General features: G+C 42.1%; 1 protein-coding gene across 2 annotated transcripts in view; it reads left to right on the top strand.

Moving 5' to 3' along the window:
• The window catches only part of AKT1 (AKT serine/threonine kinase 1), a 103,327-nt gene that overhangs the window by 65,868 nt on the left and 20,741 nt on the right, over nucleotides 1–16,718 (top strand). For both annotated transcript variants that reach the window (XM_032768791.2, XM_032768790.2), the window contains exons 6-11: nucleotides 11–142; nucleotides 319–384; nucleotides 1,442–1,510; nucleotides 2,259–2,384; nucleotides 4,153–4,281; nucleotides 13,327–13,541. In XM_032768791.2, the coding sequence (XP_032624682.1) occupies nucleotides 11–142; nucleotides 319–384; nucleotides 1,442–1,510; nucleotides 2,259–2,384; nucleotides 4,153–4,281; nucleotides 13,327–13,541 (737 nt within the window). The remainder of the gene's footprint in view (nucleotides 1–10; nucleotides 143–318; nucleotides 385–1,441; nucleotides 1,511–2,258; nucleotides 2,385–4,152; nucleotides 4,282–13,326; nucleotides 13,542–16,718) is intronic.

Genomic DNA, 16,718 nt, shown 5'->3' with positions numbered 1-16,718 from the left:
TCTTTAACAGACCATGAATGAGTTTGAATATCTTAAACTACTGGGAAAAGGCACTTTTGGGAAGGTCATTCTAGTTAAAGAAAAGGCAACTGGACGATATTATGCTATGAAAATCCTGAAGAAGGAAGTTATTGTTGCAAAGGTGAGTAAATTAGAACGTTCTGGGCCCAATTCACCCCTGGTGTAACCCTCTAGCTTCTAGAGAGTGACCTCAGAGTTGCAATTTACCCTGTGTAAGTGACTACTTATTTGTTGTTTTTGATGGAACTCTTGTTCTTTAGTGATTGCACTGATAACTTTCTCTGGGTGGCATTGCAGGATGAAGTAGCACACACGCTGACAGAAAACCGCGTTTTACAGAATTCTAGGCACCCATTCTTAACAGTAAGTGTTCCTCATTTTTTAGTACATCTGGTAAGCAAATTCAGCATTGTCACAGCTATGGCTTTCTTCCTTATTATTATGATGAAAGTCTCACAGGTGTAGGTTTTTAACAGTAACTAGTGTTTTAGGGTACCTTGATTTTTTGGGGTGCACAACTTGTGACACTTTCAAAGATCCCGATTTTCAGAGGGTAGATGCTCAGTGCTTTATGGTATCTCAGTTTAGGCCCCCAGAATTGTTAATCACTTTTGAAAATATACCATAGACTGGACACTGTACAGTATATGTTTGTTTACTTTTTATTACAGAATACTGTCAGAGTTGACAGCTCCCAAAATCTGTTCCTCCCTTCCTCCACAAGAATGTTATTGATTCACATGTGCCACTTAGTAAGGCAGATTGACATGGTTGTTTGTATATAATTGTACGCTTGCATAAATCAAAATATATCTTCAAAGCAAAGAGCTGCAACTGCCTGACTTGAAAACCCAGCTGTAAGCCTTGGTCATGACCCAAACACAATAAATCCAAGGGCGTGGCAAACAAGCTGGTGGGATGTGTGATGCAGGAATGCACATGATACAACTGGATGAAGGCACTTCATGATATTTCACCACTCTCCCTGCCTGTTCTGTTTTTTGTGAATTGATGGTAAATGCATATTGGCAGAATTTCTCAATCCCCTGGCTGGCTGTCAGCCTGGAGCAGCAGCAGCAGGAGTAGAGAAAGCAGAAGGGACAGAGATATAACTGTCCAATAGTAATATAACCCTTTGACAATTTTTGCAAGTGTTAGCCGTGTGTGTTTTTCCAGAATTGATCCCTGTATTAGTTCAACTCCCATATCTGACCTATATGTTATTTTAGTAAAACCACCATGGGATCAGTGTTGAAGTGCTGCTGAAGAACCTATCAGAGAGAAATTTCTATAAAATATTGCTATTTTGTTACAATATAATGTATTTTATCTCTATCCCTGTTTCTAAAACTTCACTGAAAGCACTTTTGTAAACCTTGCTGTGGGATCTCTGCTAAGTCTTTGTTTAAATTTGTTTCAGGCTTTAAAGTATTCCTTTCAGACACATGATCGTTTGTGTTTTGTTATGGAGTATGCTAATGGAGGAGAGGTAAGGAAACCACATTAAAAGGCTTTGGGATGTTCCTGTATTTTTTTTATTCAGTTTCATGTTAGGATTTGCTGGGTTTGAGCCCTCATTAACTTACTCATATATGGAGTCCTAACTCACATGAGTAGTCCTGCGTCAGTGGGGCTGTTTGCATGAGTTAGGACTACGTACATGAGTAAGGGTTTTCAGGGATGAGTCCCTAATTAAGAAAAATTACACTAGTATCTTCAAGTCTGTCTTTTGTTGGTGCAGGAGGTTTGTACATTGTGATGCTGCTTTCTAGTTTCTCTACCCCATTGAAGCTTTTTGTATTATAATTTCAAAGAACACAGTACTTTGAGGAGAGAGCTGTAAATGAAAACGCATGCTGTTAGACATTTCAGAAGAAGAGAAGTCCAGTTTATGACAAATACGGAATCTTCTGCTTTTAAAGTCATGCAATAAAAATCTGGCTTAATAAGTAACTAGCTAAGAAAATATTTTGATTTCTTAATTGTTATATATACTGACAAAATTAACAGGATATCAAATTGTCAAATAGAGCAGCTGTGAATTTGAAATATATTACATTTATGTTTAATCATTTAATTTATGGTGGAGCTTTTAGAATGCTTCTGAGCATAGCTGTGTCAGGGAGAAAAGGTTCCTTTCTGGATTAATTCTGATTCCAGGCAGGATTGTCTATAAAGTATAGTACATAACTCAGAAGTACGTGCATTCTAAATGTAATAAATTCTTGCTGTTGTAGTTGTTTTTCCATCTCTCAAGAGAGCGTGTCTTTTCTGAAGACCGGGCTCGGTTTTATGGAGCTGAGATTGTATCAGCACTGGATTACCTGCATTCGGAGAAGAATGTGGTTTATAGAGATTTAAAGGTACTTAGAAGACTGTTAATTTCATAGGATAATAAAATTGGGTTTGGACTGTTACAGTTCTTAAAATCACAGAAGCTGATTATACTGAAATACAATAAACCTATCCACCAAACTTTGTTATAGAAGAAATATTACAGCTATATTACTATTGGCCGTGATTGTTATAAGATCTCAAACTAAGCACTTGAATACTGTACAAGGTGCTGTAGAAAGTGTACTTTTGGGATTGATTCCCTCCAAGTGTATGGAACCTGTACCTTGGTAGAATATGAAGGGGCACTCTGTTATTGGGGATGCATCTCCATGTGGATATGAAATTAAAGAATTGACCACTTTATTATGAAAAAGACCCTGATAGTTCTTCTAAGCAATGGAGGGTATTTGTGGTGTCTTGGTCAATTTCCCGCTCTATGTACAAATTCAAACTGTGTGAAGATTCTGCTCCCTTACCCTATTTTTCACTTGCAGTTAAAATGCTAAGTTTTCCCTTGCTTTTCTGTTTGGGAGGAAAAATGAATCATACAAACTTTTGTGTTCTTTCTCATTAAGAATGATGGCTGCATTCCCTCACCAGAAGTGTATGAGAAGTGCTATTAGTATACTTTCAGTCCACAGTTCATTTTAGGTGCTGGGTATATAGGGATGTGGATAAACTGGAGAGAGCTCAGAGAAGAGCCATAAGAATGATTCAAGGTTTAGAAAACAGGCCGTATAGCGATAGACTCAGGGAGCTCCATCTAGTTAATTTACCAAAGAGAAGGTTAAGGGGTGACTTTATTACAGTTTATAAGTGTCTGCACAGCGAACAAATATTTAATAATGGGCTCTTCAGTCTAGCAGAGAAAGATATAACAAAATCCAATGGCTGTATATTGAAGCTAGACAAATTCAGTCTGGAAATAAGATGTAAATTTTTAACAGTGAAAGTAATTAACCACTGGAGAACCTTACCAAGGTTCATGGTGGATTCTCCATCACTGACCATTTTTAAATCAAGATTGGATGTTTTTTCTAAAAGATCTGGCCTACAAATTATTTGGGGAAGTTCTGTGGCCTGTGTTATATAGCTAGTCAGACTAGATGATCTCAGTGGTCCCTTTTGGCCTTGGAATCCATGACTATTCAAGCTGTTATGAAATTCAGTAGGAGTTACGCACCTGTCTCTCTGAGGCTCCTTTGAAAACTCCACCCTATATCATACGTACCGTCAGCAAATAGAACTTATTTTCATGAACTATGCGTAGTTCCATCAGAAATGGGTAGTGCCAGCATTCTCTCAGTTTTTAGATAATTGCCAAATTTTGAGTAAATGTACAGCATATTTACTATGCACTGTGTAGTATTGTAAATTGATTCCTTAGCTTTAAATCGATTCATTTTTTTGGTCACTGCTGCTAGCCTCTGTTAGTACTGAAATGGCCTATGAAAGATGCTCTAAGTAAAAGCAGGGGCAAAGGAGTTCATTTGTTGTTTTTAAATTTGTGCTTTTGCTGACTATAACATTTAAGAAGCTTAGATGTAGTATGACTATTTTCTATATTCTCACTATATGTATGTCAACTGCCCAATGATCTCAAGTTCCTTTTCTGAAGTTATCCCTAAGGGAAATGATGTAAATGTATATTTACATGATACGTGCTTTGATAGCTAGTATAATTCTTACCCCAGGGTGAACAGGGCTGAAAAGAATAACCAAGTATTTTACAAACTCACTCATGTGTATGGATTGTGTATCTAATGACCATTTTAATTTGGATTTTTATCTAAGTTGGAAAATCTTATGCTGGATAAAGATGGACACATAAAAATAACAGACTTTGGGCTATGCAAAGAAGGTATCAAGGATGGAGCAACAATGAAGACTTTCTGTGGCACTCCAGAATATCTTGCACCAGAGGTATCTTTATTACACCTATCGTACCTAACTATATTCTTAAATGAATGCCATTCTTCAGATATCAGAGTTATTAAAAAATTCCTGTACTAACTACGCTTTATTTGTAAAAAAGTGTATATATTATTTTATGACAGATAAAAACCTTTTTATTCATTGTTCTGCAAAATTTTGTATAGAGAAATGTTAAATGTTTCACATAGGTTATTTTCTTTCGTCTTTAAGAAGAGAAAAGTACAGTTCACTTCCTGGAGTATATAAAAGTTATCATTATATAGCAGGGTGTATTTTTATATTAAATTTTTAAAATTAAATAGTTATGGAAACATATTGAATCTACTTCAAATCCTTTTAAAATTAAATGAGTAATATTTGTGATGGATATGGAACTGCTCTATGTAATAATTTATGAATGCTGTCTGTTGATGTGGTTATTGGGATGCTCCCTGTGTGACTATACTGATCTAATTTAATAGGGGTCCGTAAGAAAGAACCAGCAGGCTGGGGAATAGCATGGCTCAAGACAGGCCACGTCTCAGCAAACACTTGAGAGACATTTAGAGACAAGACCAGGACAGGAATAGTCCTGGGAAGCAGAAGATCGAAAGGACTGTGACAGGGTTGAAAAGGAAATCTTGAGGAATTCAGGGAGTGTGGTTAGGAGGAAGTTGGTCCAGGGGAACCAGATTGAGGGATAGGCACCCAAAGGGGGTATCTGAAGACAGGGGCGGCTTTAGGCACCAGCACGCGAAGCGCATGCCTCGGGCGGCAAGCCACGGGGGGCACTCTGCCGGTCGCCGCGCGGGTGGCAGGCAGGTTGCCTTCGGTGGCATGCCTGCGAAGGGTCCTCTGGTCCCGCAGCTTCGGCGAACCTCCTGCAGGCATGCCGCCGAATCCGCAGGACCGGGGACCTCCCGCAGGCAAGCCGCCAAAGGCAGCCTGCCTGCCGTGCTTGAGGCGGCAAAATATCTAGAGCCGCCCCTGTCTGAAGAAGTTATCCTCTTAGGTTACCATCAGAGGATGGTAAGGCTTTAGGTAAAATAGACTGATGTTCTAAAATCTGTTCTTTTTCAAGTGATGTTCCTGTGGGTGCTTGTGCGCCCCTGTGCCTCTAGTCGGAGAATTTTGACAGCAGTACTCATTCAGGCTGCACATGCACTCTCCTTGTATTGTGCCTGTAGCGGCAGTTAACTAGCTGCCAACCCCGTCAGTGCCTTCTCAATCGCCCTTGGTCAGAATCAGAGCTTCGGCAGTGCCTCTGTACGATTTACCTTTAAATTTAGGATTAGCTGTACAGTGTAGTAGATTGAATAGTTAGGTAGAATTCGTTTCCTATCCCTTTTCCTTTTCTTTTTTCTCCCCACTTTAAAAAAATATTTTTTACTTTGTTTTCATTCACCCCTCTCAGGGATAATTTTACCCGTGAATGCCCGTGTCTCCGGGCTTTAAATGTTGTATCTGCTGCTTGGGGGAAACATACGTACCTCAGAAGTGCTTTCATTGCCAAAGAGGGGGCCTTAAACTCATCCTCATGGAGAAATCTCTCCACCCAGCCTCCGACCCAGGGTCACAAACTCCTCCTGGTCGCACACCTTAGCTTATGACAGACTTCCCTCACTGACTCTGCACAAGAAGGACCTGTCTCTTAGAAAAAGGACAAAGAGCTACTACCACTTCTCTTATGAAAGGAGCCTTGAAAAAGATGTGTTCTCCAACTCTCCATATTATCAGTACGAACCACGCCATGGCTAAGTACTTGTGTCAGCAGGATCTTCCAGTAACACTAAAGCCAAAGACCCTAAGTGGGCCGGCTCTCAGAAGGAGGGCAGAGTCAAGACTACCCCTTCTACCATGACATGGACTGCAGCAAATAAACACTCGGTACTGAGCACCTCTGCAGTGCCTCAGCTTATGGCACCGTCTCCTGGCCCTCTGGCACATAGTGCAGAGACAGCGGTACCAAAGTGTACTTTACGTCCTTCGGTAAAGACACGATCAGCACCGATTCTCCTGGTGGCTCAACACCTCCTGGTACCAAAACAATTCCCGATACTGCAACAATTACAGATTCTTGAGATCTCTTTTGGAACACAACAGTTTTTTGACATAAGGACTTAGTGGTTGCTGTGGCACCAGAATCACCTCTTCTCGGTACTGATATAGCATCGGTACATTCAGCACCGTTACACAGACAGACAGACAGATATGTCTTTCTTTTTTCCAGTGAGGAGGACAACGATGAGGAGGGGAGATGTTTATTCCTCACACCACTCTTCACCTATCCAGGGAATCAACAGACCAGATCTTTAGGAACAGCCAGGACACCACTCCAGAGCTGGTACCCAGGGGCAGTATGGATATCCATGGATGCCACCACCAGTGTCATTCCTGTCACAGTAGCCATATTGGGACCCGGAGGCAACATTACTACAAGCCTCCCAGTACCTCCAGGGAAAGGTAGAGACGCACTCCATCAGCATCAGAGGAGGGGCTCCCATGAGCTCCCTGAGGAGACTTTTGAGGAAACAGAGGAGGCTCTAGATTAGGAGGCCCCTTCTGCAACTAACACTTCCTGTTCCTGTCCAGATGAGACTATCATGCTTCTGCTACCTACAGCAGAGATGATTTTAAGCAATTTCAGGGGTTGTTTAAAAGAATTGCAAACACGTTCCAAATTCCCCTGGAAGAGGTTACTAAGTCCCAGTACAAGTTGGTGGACATATCACACACGTCAGCCTCCTGCAAAATAGCCCTTCCTATAATGAGGCACTCATGGATCCTGCCAAGACCAGCTGCCAGACACCCACAACAATCCCCTATTTGTAACAGGGCGGATAAGAAGTGTTGTGTCCCATCGAAGGATCTAGAATTCTATTTTCACACCCCCAACCAAACTCATAGAAGCTGTCAACGAGCAGGGCAGACAACACTATTCAAGGACCACCCCATATGATAGAGTGGAAAAGATTGTATCTTTTTGGTCACCAGGCCTATTCATCAGCAACATTGTAGTTCAGAATAGCCAACTATGAAGCCTTGATGGCAAAATACACACAAAAAACTCCAAACTGTTTGAATTTAGTGACTTTATCCCTGAAGACAAAAAGGAGCAATCTAGGTCAGTCATTTTTGAAGGCCATCTCCTAGCAAGCACAGATCTGGAGGCATCCTTAAACTCAGCAAACACAGTGGCAAGATCTGTTGCAGCTGCCATAGCAATGCAGTGTGCCCCTTGGCTCCTTCTGTCTGGATTCCCAAAGGAGGTGCAATCCACCAAAGAGGATCTTCCCTTTGAAGGTCCAGAACTATTTGCAGGTAAGACCAACAAGTCCTTCCACACATTGAAAGACTCTAAAGCAACTCTTTGGTTTTTAGGCATCTGCATACTTGCATGAAAAGGAAAACAGGGCATATATTACCCATCACAACACCCAAGACCAGTGCCTTACACACAACCGCAGAGGCAGTATGACGCCCAGAGGCAGAGGCAAAGACCCACAAGATGTAGGCCGCTCTTATCTCAATCTCCTTCATCACAACATCCTGGACCAAAACATCAAATTTGATGGTTTGGTTGACGGTCCGAGAGACCTCCCCCAATTCCAGTTGCTGAAACCTCTTTCTACCAACCATCCCTCTACAGACCATTTGACACCATTCTGCCCAACATGGCTAATTATTACTTCAGACAAATGGGTGCTGGAAATTATCACCACCAGTTAGTCCATCCAGTTCACCTCCATTCCCCCCACCAACTCTTACAAGCACCTTCTGAGGCATGAAGTAGACCATCTCCTGCAGTTGGGTGCAGTAGAACCAGTATCGGTACAACACAGAGGGAAGGGCCTTTATTCCCATTATTTCTTAACCTAGAAAAAGACTGGGGGTTGGAGGCCCATTCTTGATCTGAGAAACGTAAACAAATTTGTCAAAACACATTTATCAGGACGGTTACTTTAGCAACAGTAATCTCATGAGGGAACTGGTTTTTGGCCCTTGACCTGCAAGATTCATACTTTCATGTCACCAGACATCCATGACACAGGCGGTTCCTCCAGTTTGTTTTGGGACAAGATCACTATCAGTACAAAGTACTGCTCTTTGGCCTCTCCACGGCCCCTCGATCTTTTTCCAAAGTTCTAGCAGTGACAGTGGCCCATCTGTGCAAGCAAGCGGTCATGATATACCCATATTTAGACGACTGTCTGCTCAAAGACCCCACTTGGGAAGAAGCCATACAAAAGACGTCACTCTTTTCAAAACTCGGTCTTCTAATAAACATTCAGAAGTCAACAGTGACATCACTACAAGAACTATAATTCATTGGGGTTCATTAGAACTTGTTAGCAGTGAAAGCTTCCCTACTGCCACACAGATTTGTCACTATAGTGTATCTGATCAACGCTACCGTGAACAGTCCAAACCTCTTCCAGGACTTACCTCCAACTACTAGGCCACCAGACCTCCGTTTGAACCTTAGGCTGCATGTTCACTATTACACCTTTTAGTGAAAGTAGCCTTCCTTGTCACCATCACATCCACAAGATGCGAAGGAGAATTTTCAAGAACAAGGTCATTCTAAGATGGCATCCTAAATTTCTGCCTAATGTATCCTCTGCATTCCACCTCAACTAACCTATCAATCTTCCTGCATTCTTCCCTAAGCTTCATAAGAACAGGCAAGAAGCGGCACTTCATTCTCTAGATGTCAGAAGGGCACTAGCCTTTTATCTCAAAAGGACTAAGCCATTCAGGTAGGCACCAAAACTGTCTCTCTCGACTACACAGAGATCTAAAGGAGAAGCTATATCTAAGGAGAGACTCTCCAAATGGATTTCAGAGTGCATTCATCTCTGCTACAGACAAGATGAACTGCAACCTCCACTGGGGGGTTAGAACGCATTCTACCAGGTTGCTTTCCATGTCGGTAGCCTTCCTTAATGCTGTGCCTATTACGGACATATGTAAAGCAGCCACTTGGTCCTCAGCCCACACATTCATTCAGCATTGCACAATCGAGCAAGATTTGACGTCTGACACTTTATTAGGACTCACGGTCCTAACTTCGGTCACAGATCCAACTCTGAAGCTCCTCCCTTCCACTGAGGGGCACCGCTCTACAGTCACCTGAAGTGGAGCACCCATAAGGACAGCACTCGAAGAAGAAGCGAGGGTTGCTCATCTCGTGCAGTAACTGAAGTTCTTCGAGATGTATGTCTCTGTGGGTGCTCCACTACCCACCTTCCTCCCCCTCTCCTTTGGAGTTTTTGCAAGGTCCTCTGCACTTGAGAAGGAACTGAGGTGGGGGTTGGCCACCTAGTGCTAGTTAACTGCCGCTACAGGTGCAAGACGGGGCGAGCCCATGTGCAGCCCAATTGGGTACTGCTGTCAAAGTTCTCTGACTAGAGGCACAGGGCGCCCAGTCACCTGAAGTGGAGCACCCACAGAGACACACATCTTGAAGAACCTCAGCTACTGCACAAGGTGAGTGACCCTCTCTTTTGCTCTAAATGCTTGATTCCTTCTGCAAAATAAACCATCCTTTAGAAAAGCAGTTTTGTCACTCTGTAACGCTGGTCAGAGACTCCCAAAGGGAAGAACTGCAGGTTGTCAGAGCTCACTCAGACTTGCTGAGTATGCATGATTGATACACAGGGTTGATGGTCTAAGGCCCAGTCTAATTAGAGGTAGAACAGTGGAATTTGGGCCTGGGATTGGTAAAGGCACAAGGTCTGACACTTGAGGGGATACACTCAGAGAGACTAGGTAGGGGACAGAGGTGCAGCTAGGCCGTACCATTATAGAGCTATATATATATTCCCCAAAGTGAATAGTGTACCATCCTTTTCTGGAAGGAACAATACAGACAGATAATCTGTGTTCAAAAGTTTACATTTCTTTGTACTAAAGAAATTTTGCAGAACATAAATTAGCAGAAATGTTTACATGACTTTCCTCTTTAAAACTTTTTAAACATTTCCCCTGAACTGTTTGCAGTCTAGACAGTGGAGCACTGTGCTAGTGCACAACAGCATGAAAATGAAACCAGGGCTCCATTTCACTTTGTCCAAGTTGGGTGAAATGCACAAAGTAAACAGTCTTTCAGTTATAGCAGCTTAAGGCACAAGTACAGAAATTGATTATGTGGAAAAGTTACCTTTGGGAAACAATACTTTTGTTTTTATTTTGTTCCACTGATGGCTCTTGTCCTTCCTGGAGGCTTCTGTTTATACTCTCCTCCTACACAGCAGTGGCAGGGAAGGCAGCTGTGTTCATTTTTTCCTGCTCTTTGTAGAGGCATCCAGCTGCTTCATTGAAATGAAGAACCTGGACACCTCTCAAAGTAGCTTGAAGCAAGGAGATGGAGCTAGCCTCATGATGTCTGCCAGCTCTCATGGACACCAGAAGCTCCTTCTGAATCATCAGTGGTCAATAGTTTTTGAGAAGCACTGACACAAAGAGTTATCAGTAAACAGCTAAAGCAGTTTGTTGTTTACAAATATGGCTTTAAATCTGCCATTGTCCCTTTTAAAAGCAATGTTAAACTTTAGTCTCTGATTATAACTGCGGATTTTGTGGGCCAGTGAAAGACTGGGCAAATCTCGTTGGAGATTATTTAACTTTCGAATTTTTTCCTGATGTGGAATGTATGTGAAGCAGCCACGGAATGCGCTCTATATGGATTACCTCTCAATCATTTTCCTTTAATATTTATAATGATCTGGCTTAACCATAATATAGAAGGACAAATCCTCTTGACTAACCTAGCTCACTCCCTTCATTGCAAATCCAAGCCGTGGGTTCGAGTGTTAAATTCTGAAGGCTTTTGTCATCTGGCTGATAACATGCAGAAAATCTGGAAATTGTGCGTGAATGAGTATTCTGTATGTCTAAGGTCATGTATCCTTAAAAGTAGAGGTCTCTTCTTCTCCTCTCTATTTGTAACTTGAATCCAGCATAAAAGTATGTTTATACAGTTGTTGGATAGTTGCTTTTAGGTTCGTATTGGAATCTTGTGCATGGATGGCAGTGACTCAACTGCGTCAGCTTTGATGTGTCAGATATATTGATGACTATCCTGTTTACAGCTGTTGTGTCTTCTCTTGTAAATTCCATCACCCAGCTGCCAAGAACTGTTATGAACTGATCAGCTGCTTAATTTAAGTTAAATGACCTTGTTACCTCTTGCTTCCCATTTACCATGCACATTGCAATAAATCTTGGGGATAGAAATACCTTTCATGCTATTTGTATATTATTTTTTCTCTTCTCAGTTGTGAACATATTTAAAGTAAGATTAAATCATTGTCCTGTTTTGTATAAACATTAATATAAGCACTGCGGTGTTTGTGAGAAGTATTTTTTACTTTTAAAAATAAGGATTGGTTCTAGTTCTGTACTGTATGGAGGTAAGAAATTCAGGGTTCTAGTTAGTAATCTGAATTATAACTAGTGTTCTTTTTGTATCTTGGCCAAATTATCATTGCTGCATTTTAGAAGGCCTGATTTTGTAGGACTTGATCTTGACTTACACAATAGGAAATTTTTTTTTTTTTATCTACTTTATTTTAAGTAACCTAAGTGGTTTAGAATTAACAGGAAGTGCTTAGTGAAAGGGTGTGGGTCAGAAATATGGCTAACTGCATTATCACACAATATCTCCTGTGAAGTTAGAGCCTGTGATTTCTCATAAAGGATGAGGCTGGCTCCTGGAATCCTGGCAGACAAGCAGCTGTGTTGGTCTTATACATATATGGGGCAGCTGTAGAACCAGCTGTCGTTTGGTGTGAATCATACAGCAAGAGATGCTGTAAATAGACCTGTGCGGGGTAATCTAATACCTGACAGCCTTTGGGTTTTTACTGCAGGACTTTTTTCTGGTTCAGACAATTTTTAAGGCAGAGTACTAAATAATTAGTGAATAGAGAAAACACAAACAATTTTTTTACAAAGAAAATCTTGATTTTTCTATTTATCCACAGGATCTTAATAATTAATTCATAAAGCACCAGATCCTGCTCCCATGGAAGTTAGTCAGTTGGCTCTTTGGTCCTGATTCCCAATGAAGACTTTTATTTCTGAGCATAAATGGTTCTGAAGTGCAGTTCTGTAAACTGGGTAGGCACTGACACTGCATGGCACTAAAGAATGAACAAACAGTGCTTTTACCTCGTACCAGTGATAAACAGTAAAGTGCAGAACTGTAAGGAGAGTAAAGCTAACAAATATCATGTAATCCAACCCAAACCTGGGGATACAATTTTCTTTTACCTAATTGTAATAGTAGATTTTCTCCACTGTGAGAGAGAAACAATTTTTTTTCCTGAACATCTGTGTGGTAAAGAAACTGCAAATTGAAAAAATTGAGGGCCAAATTTTGAAAAGCACATCACTCCTATTTAGGGCAACATAAAGGCCAGAAGTGCAAAAGAGAACTGTGCTATTTTGAATCTTTGGCCCTTACAGTTTAATTCAGATCAGCAATTTTAAAACTTGCAAGCAGTCTTTCATGGGTTGTAGCATAGCTTTTCTGGTGAGAATAAAGAAAATGCACAAGTTGGCATGGAGAGGGAACAGATATGATTGTAGCTTTGGAGCAACAGGTTAATCAGTCCTCTCCTGCCCCCCAAATGGCATCCTGTTTTTAAAATGGGGCCCCATTTGGAATGGTTTCTAATGAATAAGTTAGGATTTAACAGCTGGCTTTGTAATCTGAGAACAGACTTGGGTTCTCAGCCTCTAGGCCTTAGAAGGTTATGCATATCATGGAAGTAATGTGTGGGGGGGGGGGGGCGGGGGGTGCCATCTCTCGCTAGCCTTCTTTCCTTCTTGCTTGCCTAGAGTGTTCCCTGTTGATAAATCATTGGTGTGCGTTAGTGTCAGTTGTCTGCAACAGGATCTGCTCTCTCGGCTGCAGCAAGTATACTGTGCCTGCAGAGTTGTAAAAGGCATGAAAATGAATATAATAGTATAAGTCCTGTCACTTGAATTCCCTGCGTGTTCACAGCATAGGAATAGGTACTAAAGCTGTTCTCTACGTTTCTGCAGGTGCTGGAAGATAATGACTATGGTCGTGCAGTGGACTGGTGGGGCTTAGGAGTCGTAATGTATGAAATGATGTGTGGCCGGCTCCCTTTCTATAATCAGGACCATGAGAAGCTCTTTGAACTTATCCTCATGGAGGAGATTAGGTTTCCACGCACTTTGTCACCTGAAGCAAAATCTCTTCTGTCAGGTTTGCTGAAGAAGGATCCTAAGCAAAGGTGAGACCGATTTTTAAAAATCAAACATTTTAATTTCTCTGGTTTTCCGATGATAGCTGTGGTTGCAGTTCTTCTTTGGGTCCACCACATCAAAACAAACACAGGGGCACAATCAGCTGAGGCACTAAACAAAAAAGAACACACATGACTGTCCAGTTATTTCAGAAAATGAGTTTAAAATAGTTTCTCTCCAATGTTGCGGTTGGAAAGACCCACACAATCAGAGCAAGTTGTGCATTCAACCACACTTTGTAGATGGTCGTTTTCACTAAGGGCTAGTCTACACTGGCAATGTTAAAGCGCTGTCATGGCAGAGCACTGGGGGAGAGCTCTCCCAGCGCTCTAAAAAAACCCCACCTCCACGAGGGGCATAGCTGTCAGCACTGGGGCACTTGTCTACACTGGCGCTTTGAAGCGCTGAAATTTGCTGCACTCAGTGGGGTGTTTTTTCACACCCCTGAGGGAGAAAGTTGCAGCGCTGTAAAGTGCCAGTGTAGACAAGCCCTCAGTAAACACACGAAAAGGGAAAAGGTGTTTTCCCATCTAATTTCTTTCAGTGTTTGAGATAAGTGTGATTTTTTTTTTTTAAATTACTGTGTTCCTTTAAACATTGCAGATTTATCAGGAACTAATAGTAGTTGAAAGATCCAACAAACTAGTTTCTTCTTTATTGTTTTAAATGTTGATACAGACTGGGTACTCCAAATGGCAACAGGAAGCAAATGCAGCAATAGAGAGTATTTGCAAAATACCCTGGCTGCCATTATATTGTACAGAAGGCTATAACCCAAACAAACCACATAACCCATTCTAGATCACAGCAAAGGTGACTTTTGCATGCTCTACAGTGACTGCTTTCACATCTACAATTTTATTTTCTGTTTCTTAGTTCCATGTTGAATCAGGGGGCTGTTAGCAGTGCTGCTCTGCAACTTAGTGGGTAGATGGTGTTAGAATATATGGAGATATTGCTATCTCATAGAGCTTGGAAGGGACCCTGAAAGGTCATTGAGTCTAGCCCCCTGCCTTCACTAGCAGGACCAAATACTGATTTTGCCCCAGATTCCTAAGTGGCCCCTTCAAGGATTGAACTCACAACCCTGGGTTTAGCAGGCCAATGCTCAAACCACTGAGCTCTCCCTTCCCCCTGTGCTGTGTAGTTGGCCCTCTTTCTCTGCTCCCTTCTTTTTGTTTTTTTAATGATAACCATAAGTGAAAGACTTCATACACAACAAACAGTACAGTAGTGCAGGATTACAAACCTTCCCATGGTGATCTAGCACTGCTTACAACCAACTGCACCACTGCCAATCGCACATGTACAAAAATAACATCTGTCCCCAGAAAACTGAGATTGGCCCTGAAATTGAGACTTTTAAAAGAATGTAAGGCCATGGGCTTTTTGGTCTGGCCTTTCATTTTTTTTTATTTTTATTTTTTGAACTTCTCATGCCCAGACTCCTGTGTGCGTGTGACATTAGTCTCGCCAAGTCTCACAAATGTATAGCAAGGTGACTGGCCCCCCTGCTGGAGGACCCCACTTAGTTCGGGGCCCCGCTATGGTAGGTACAAACACTTAGTAAGAACCAGGCCCTGCAAGGGATCAATCTAGTTCAAAGCGTAATGGTGATACACCTCTACCCCGACAGAACGCAACTCGATATAACACGAATTCGGATATAATGGTGTAAACCAGCAGGGAGCCCCAGGTCCTTTAAAGCGCCACCCGAGCCCCGCTGCTTTACCGTGTTATATCCAAATTTGTGTGGAGCCCCAGGCCCTTTAAATCACTGCCTAAGCCCCGCTGTCAGAGCTCCGGCGGTGATTTAAAGGGCCCAGGGCTTCCCGCAGCGACTGGAGCCCTGGGCCCTTTAAATCACCATCGGGGAAGCTCTTGCTGGTACGCCGTACCAGACCAAACCCGATATAATGCGGTCTCACCTATTAGGCGGTGAGATTTTTTTGGCTCTTGAGGACTGCGTTATATCGGGGTAGAGGTGTACTAGGAACTGGAACTTGGACTCGCCATACTCGTGCAGGGGCTACCAAACATCCATCAGATGGGAACAATTTTTAATCCCTTCTGCGCTGGGTAGGATCCAAACTGCTAACCTACAAATGAGAGATTCTGTAGTTTATTAGCAATACCCTGAGGAATCCAATCGCTATTAAACACTAACATTGGACCTGTGAGAATGAGACAGCGTTTCAGAAAAGTTTGCATCTTAGATCAAGTTCTCACCTTTCTGTAGCTTATGCAGGCAGCCTCTTCCTATCTCTGGAAACACAGGCAAAATCTCGTTCAAGCTTCTCTCAGTCTGCCACACCCCATTAATGGAGCAGCTCCTCTTAACCAAAATACAAACAATAAAATAAATATTAACACAACATTCAGTTCACTTCTAGATGCAATGTTTTGCAGTATAAAATAGTTCCAATTATTACTCCAAGGTTCTTATGCTAACTTTACTGTTGTTTATGTTTTCACTTCCACATGAATCATCATCAGCAAGGTTTGAATGTACAACCTTCTGATCCATAGAACAGTGGTTCTCAAACTTTTTCTTCCACAGAATACTTGAAAATTGCTGAGGGTCTCGGCGGACCACTTAATCATCTTTCCAAATGTTGTTTGTACCGTTAGCTAACTATTGTAAAGCGCTTTGGATAAAGGCGCTATATAAAAAACATTACTAATTAACTTTTTTTTTTGTTCTACAAATAAAAGCACACAACTCTTATTTTAATATCAGCAGTATGACCTTTCTAAAGTGATGGATGTGTCCTCTCCCCCCTGCCACGGCAGCCCCCGAGCTGAGGTTGAGAAGGAGGGGGGTCTCTCCCCAGCAGCTCCAACCCTGGAGCCGGGGAAAGTTGCCTCTTTCTCTGGCCACCGCAGCCCCGCACATCCCAAATTCCCCCCACCCCCTCTTTTCATCCCACTTCCCCCTCCCACTTACCCCTTATTCCCCCAAGGCCACCACTCATCTTACATGTGCATCTTCTCCAGGGTCCAGGCACCTAATAATTGGAGCCATGCCTTTATTGAGGTGAGTGGCCCTTCATTTTCTTGTGTGTGGCCGCCCAGGTGTGCACCCTAGAAGGGACTATCTGCGGACCACAGTTTGAGAACCTCTGCCATAAAACATAGATATCTTCAGTGTCAGCTATAGGAAT

Source organism: Chelonoidis abingdonii, chromosome 4 (genome assembly GCF_003597395.2).
Source record: "Chelonoidis abingdonii isolate Lonesome George chromosome 4, CheloAbing_2.0, whole genome shotgun sequence".
Taxonomy (NCBI): domain Eukaryota; kingdom Metazoa; phylum Chordata; order Testudines; family Testudinidae; genus Chelonoidis; species Chelonoidis abingdonii.
The sequence above is the reverse complement of the archived record's forward strand: the minus strand, read 5'-3'. Positions and strand labels throughout refer to the sequence as shown.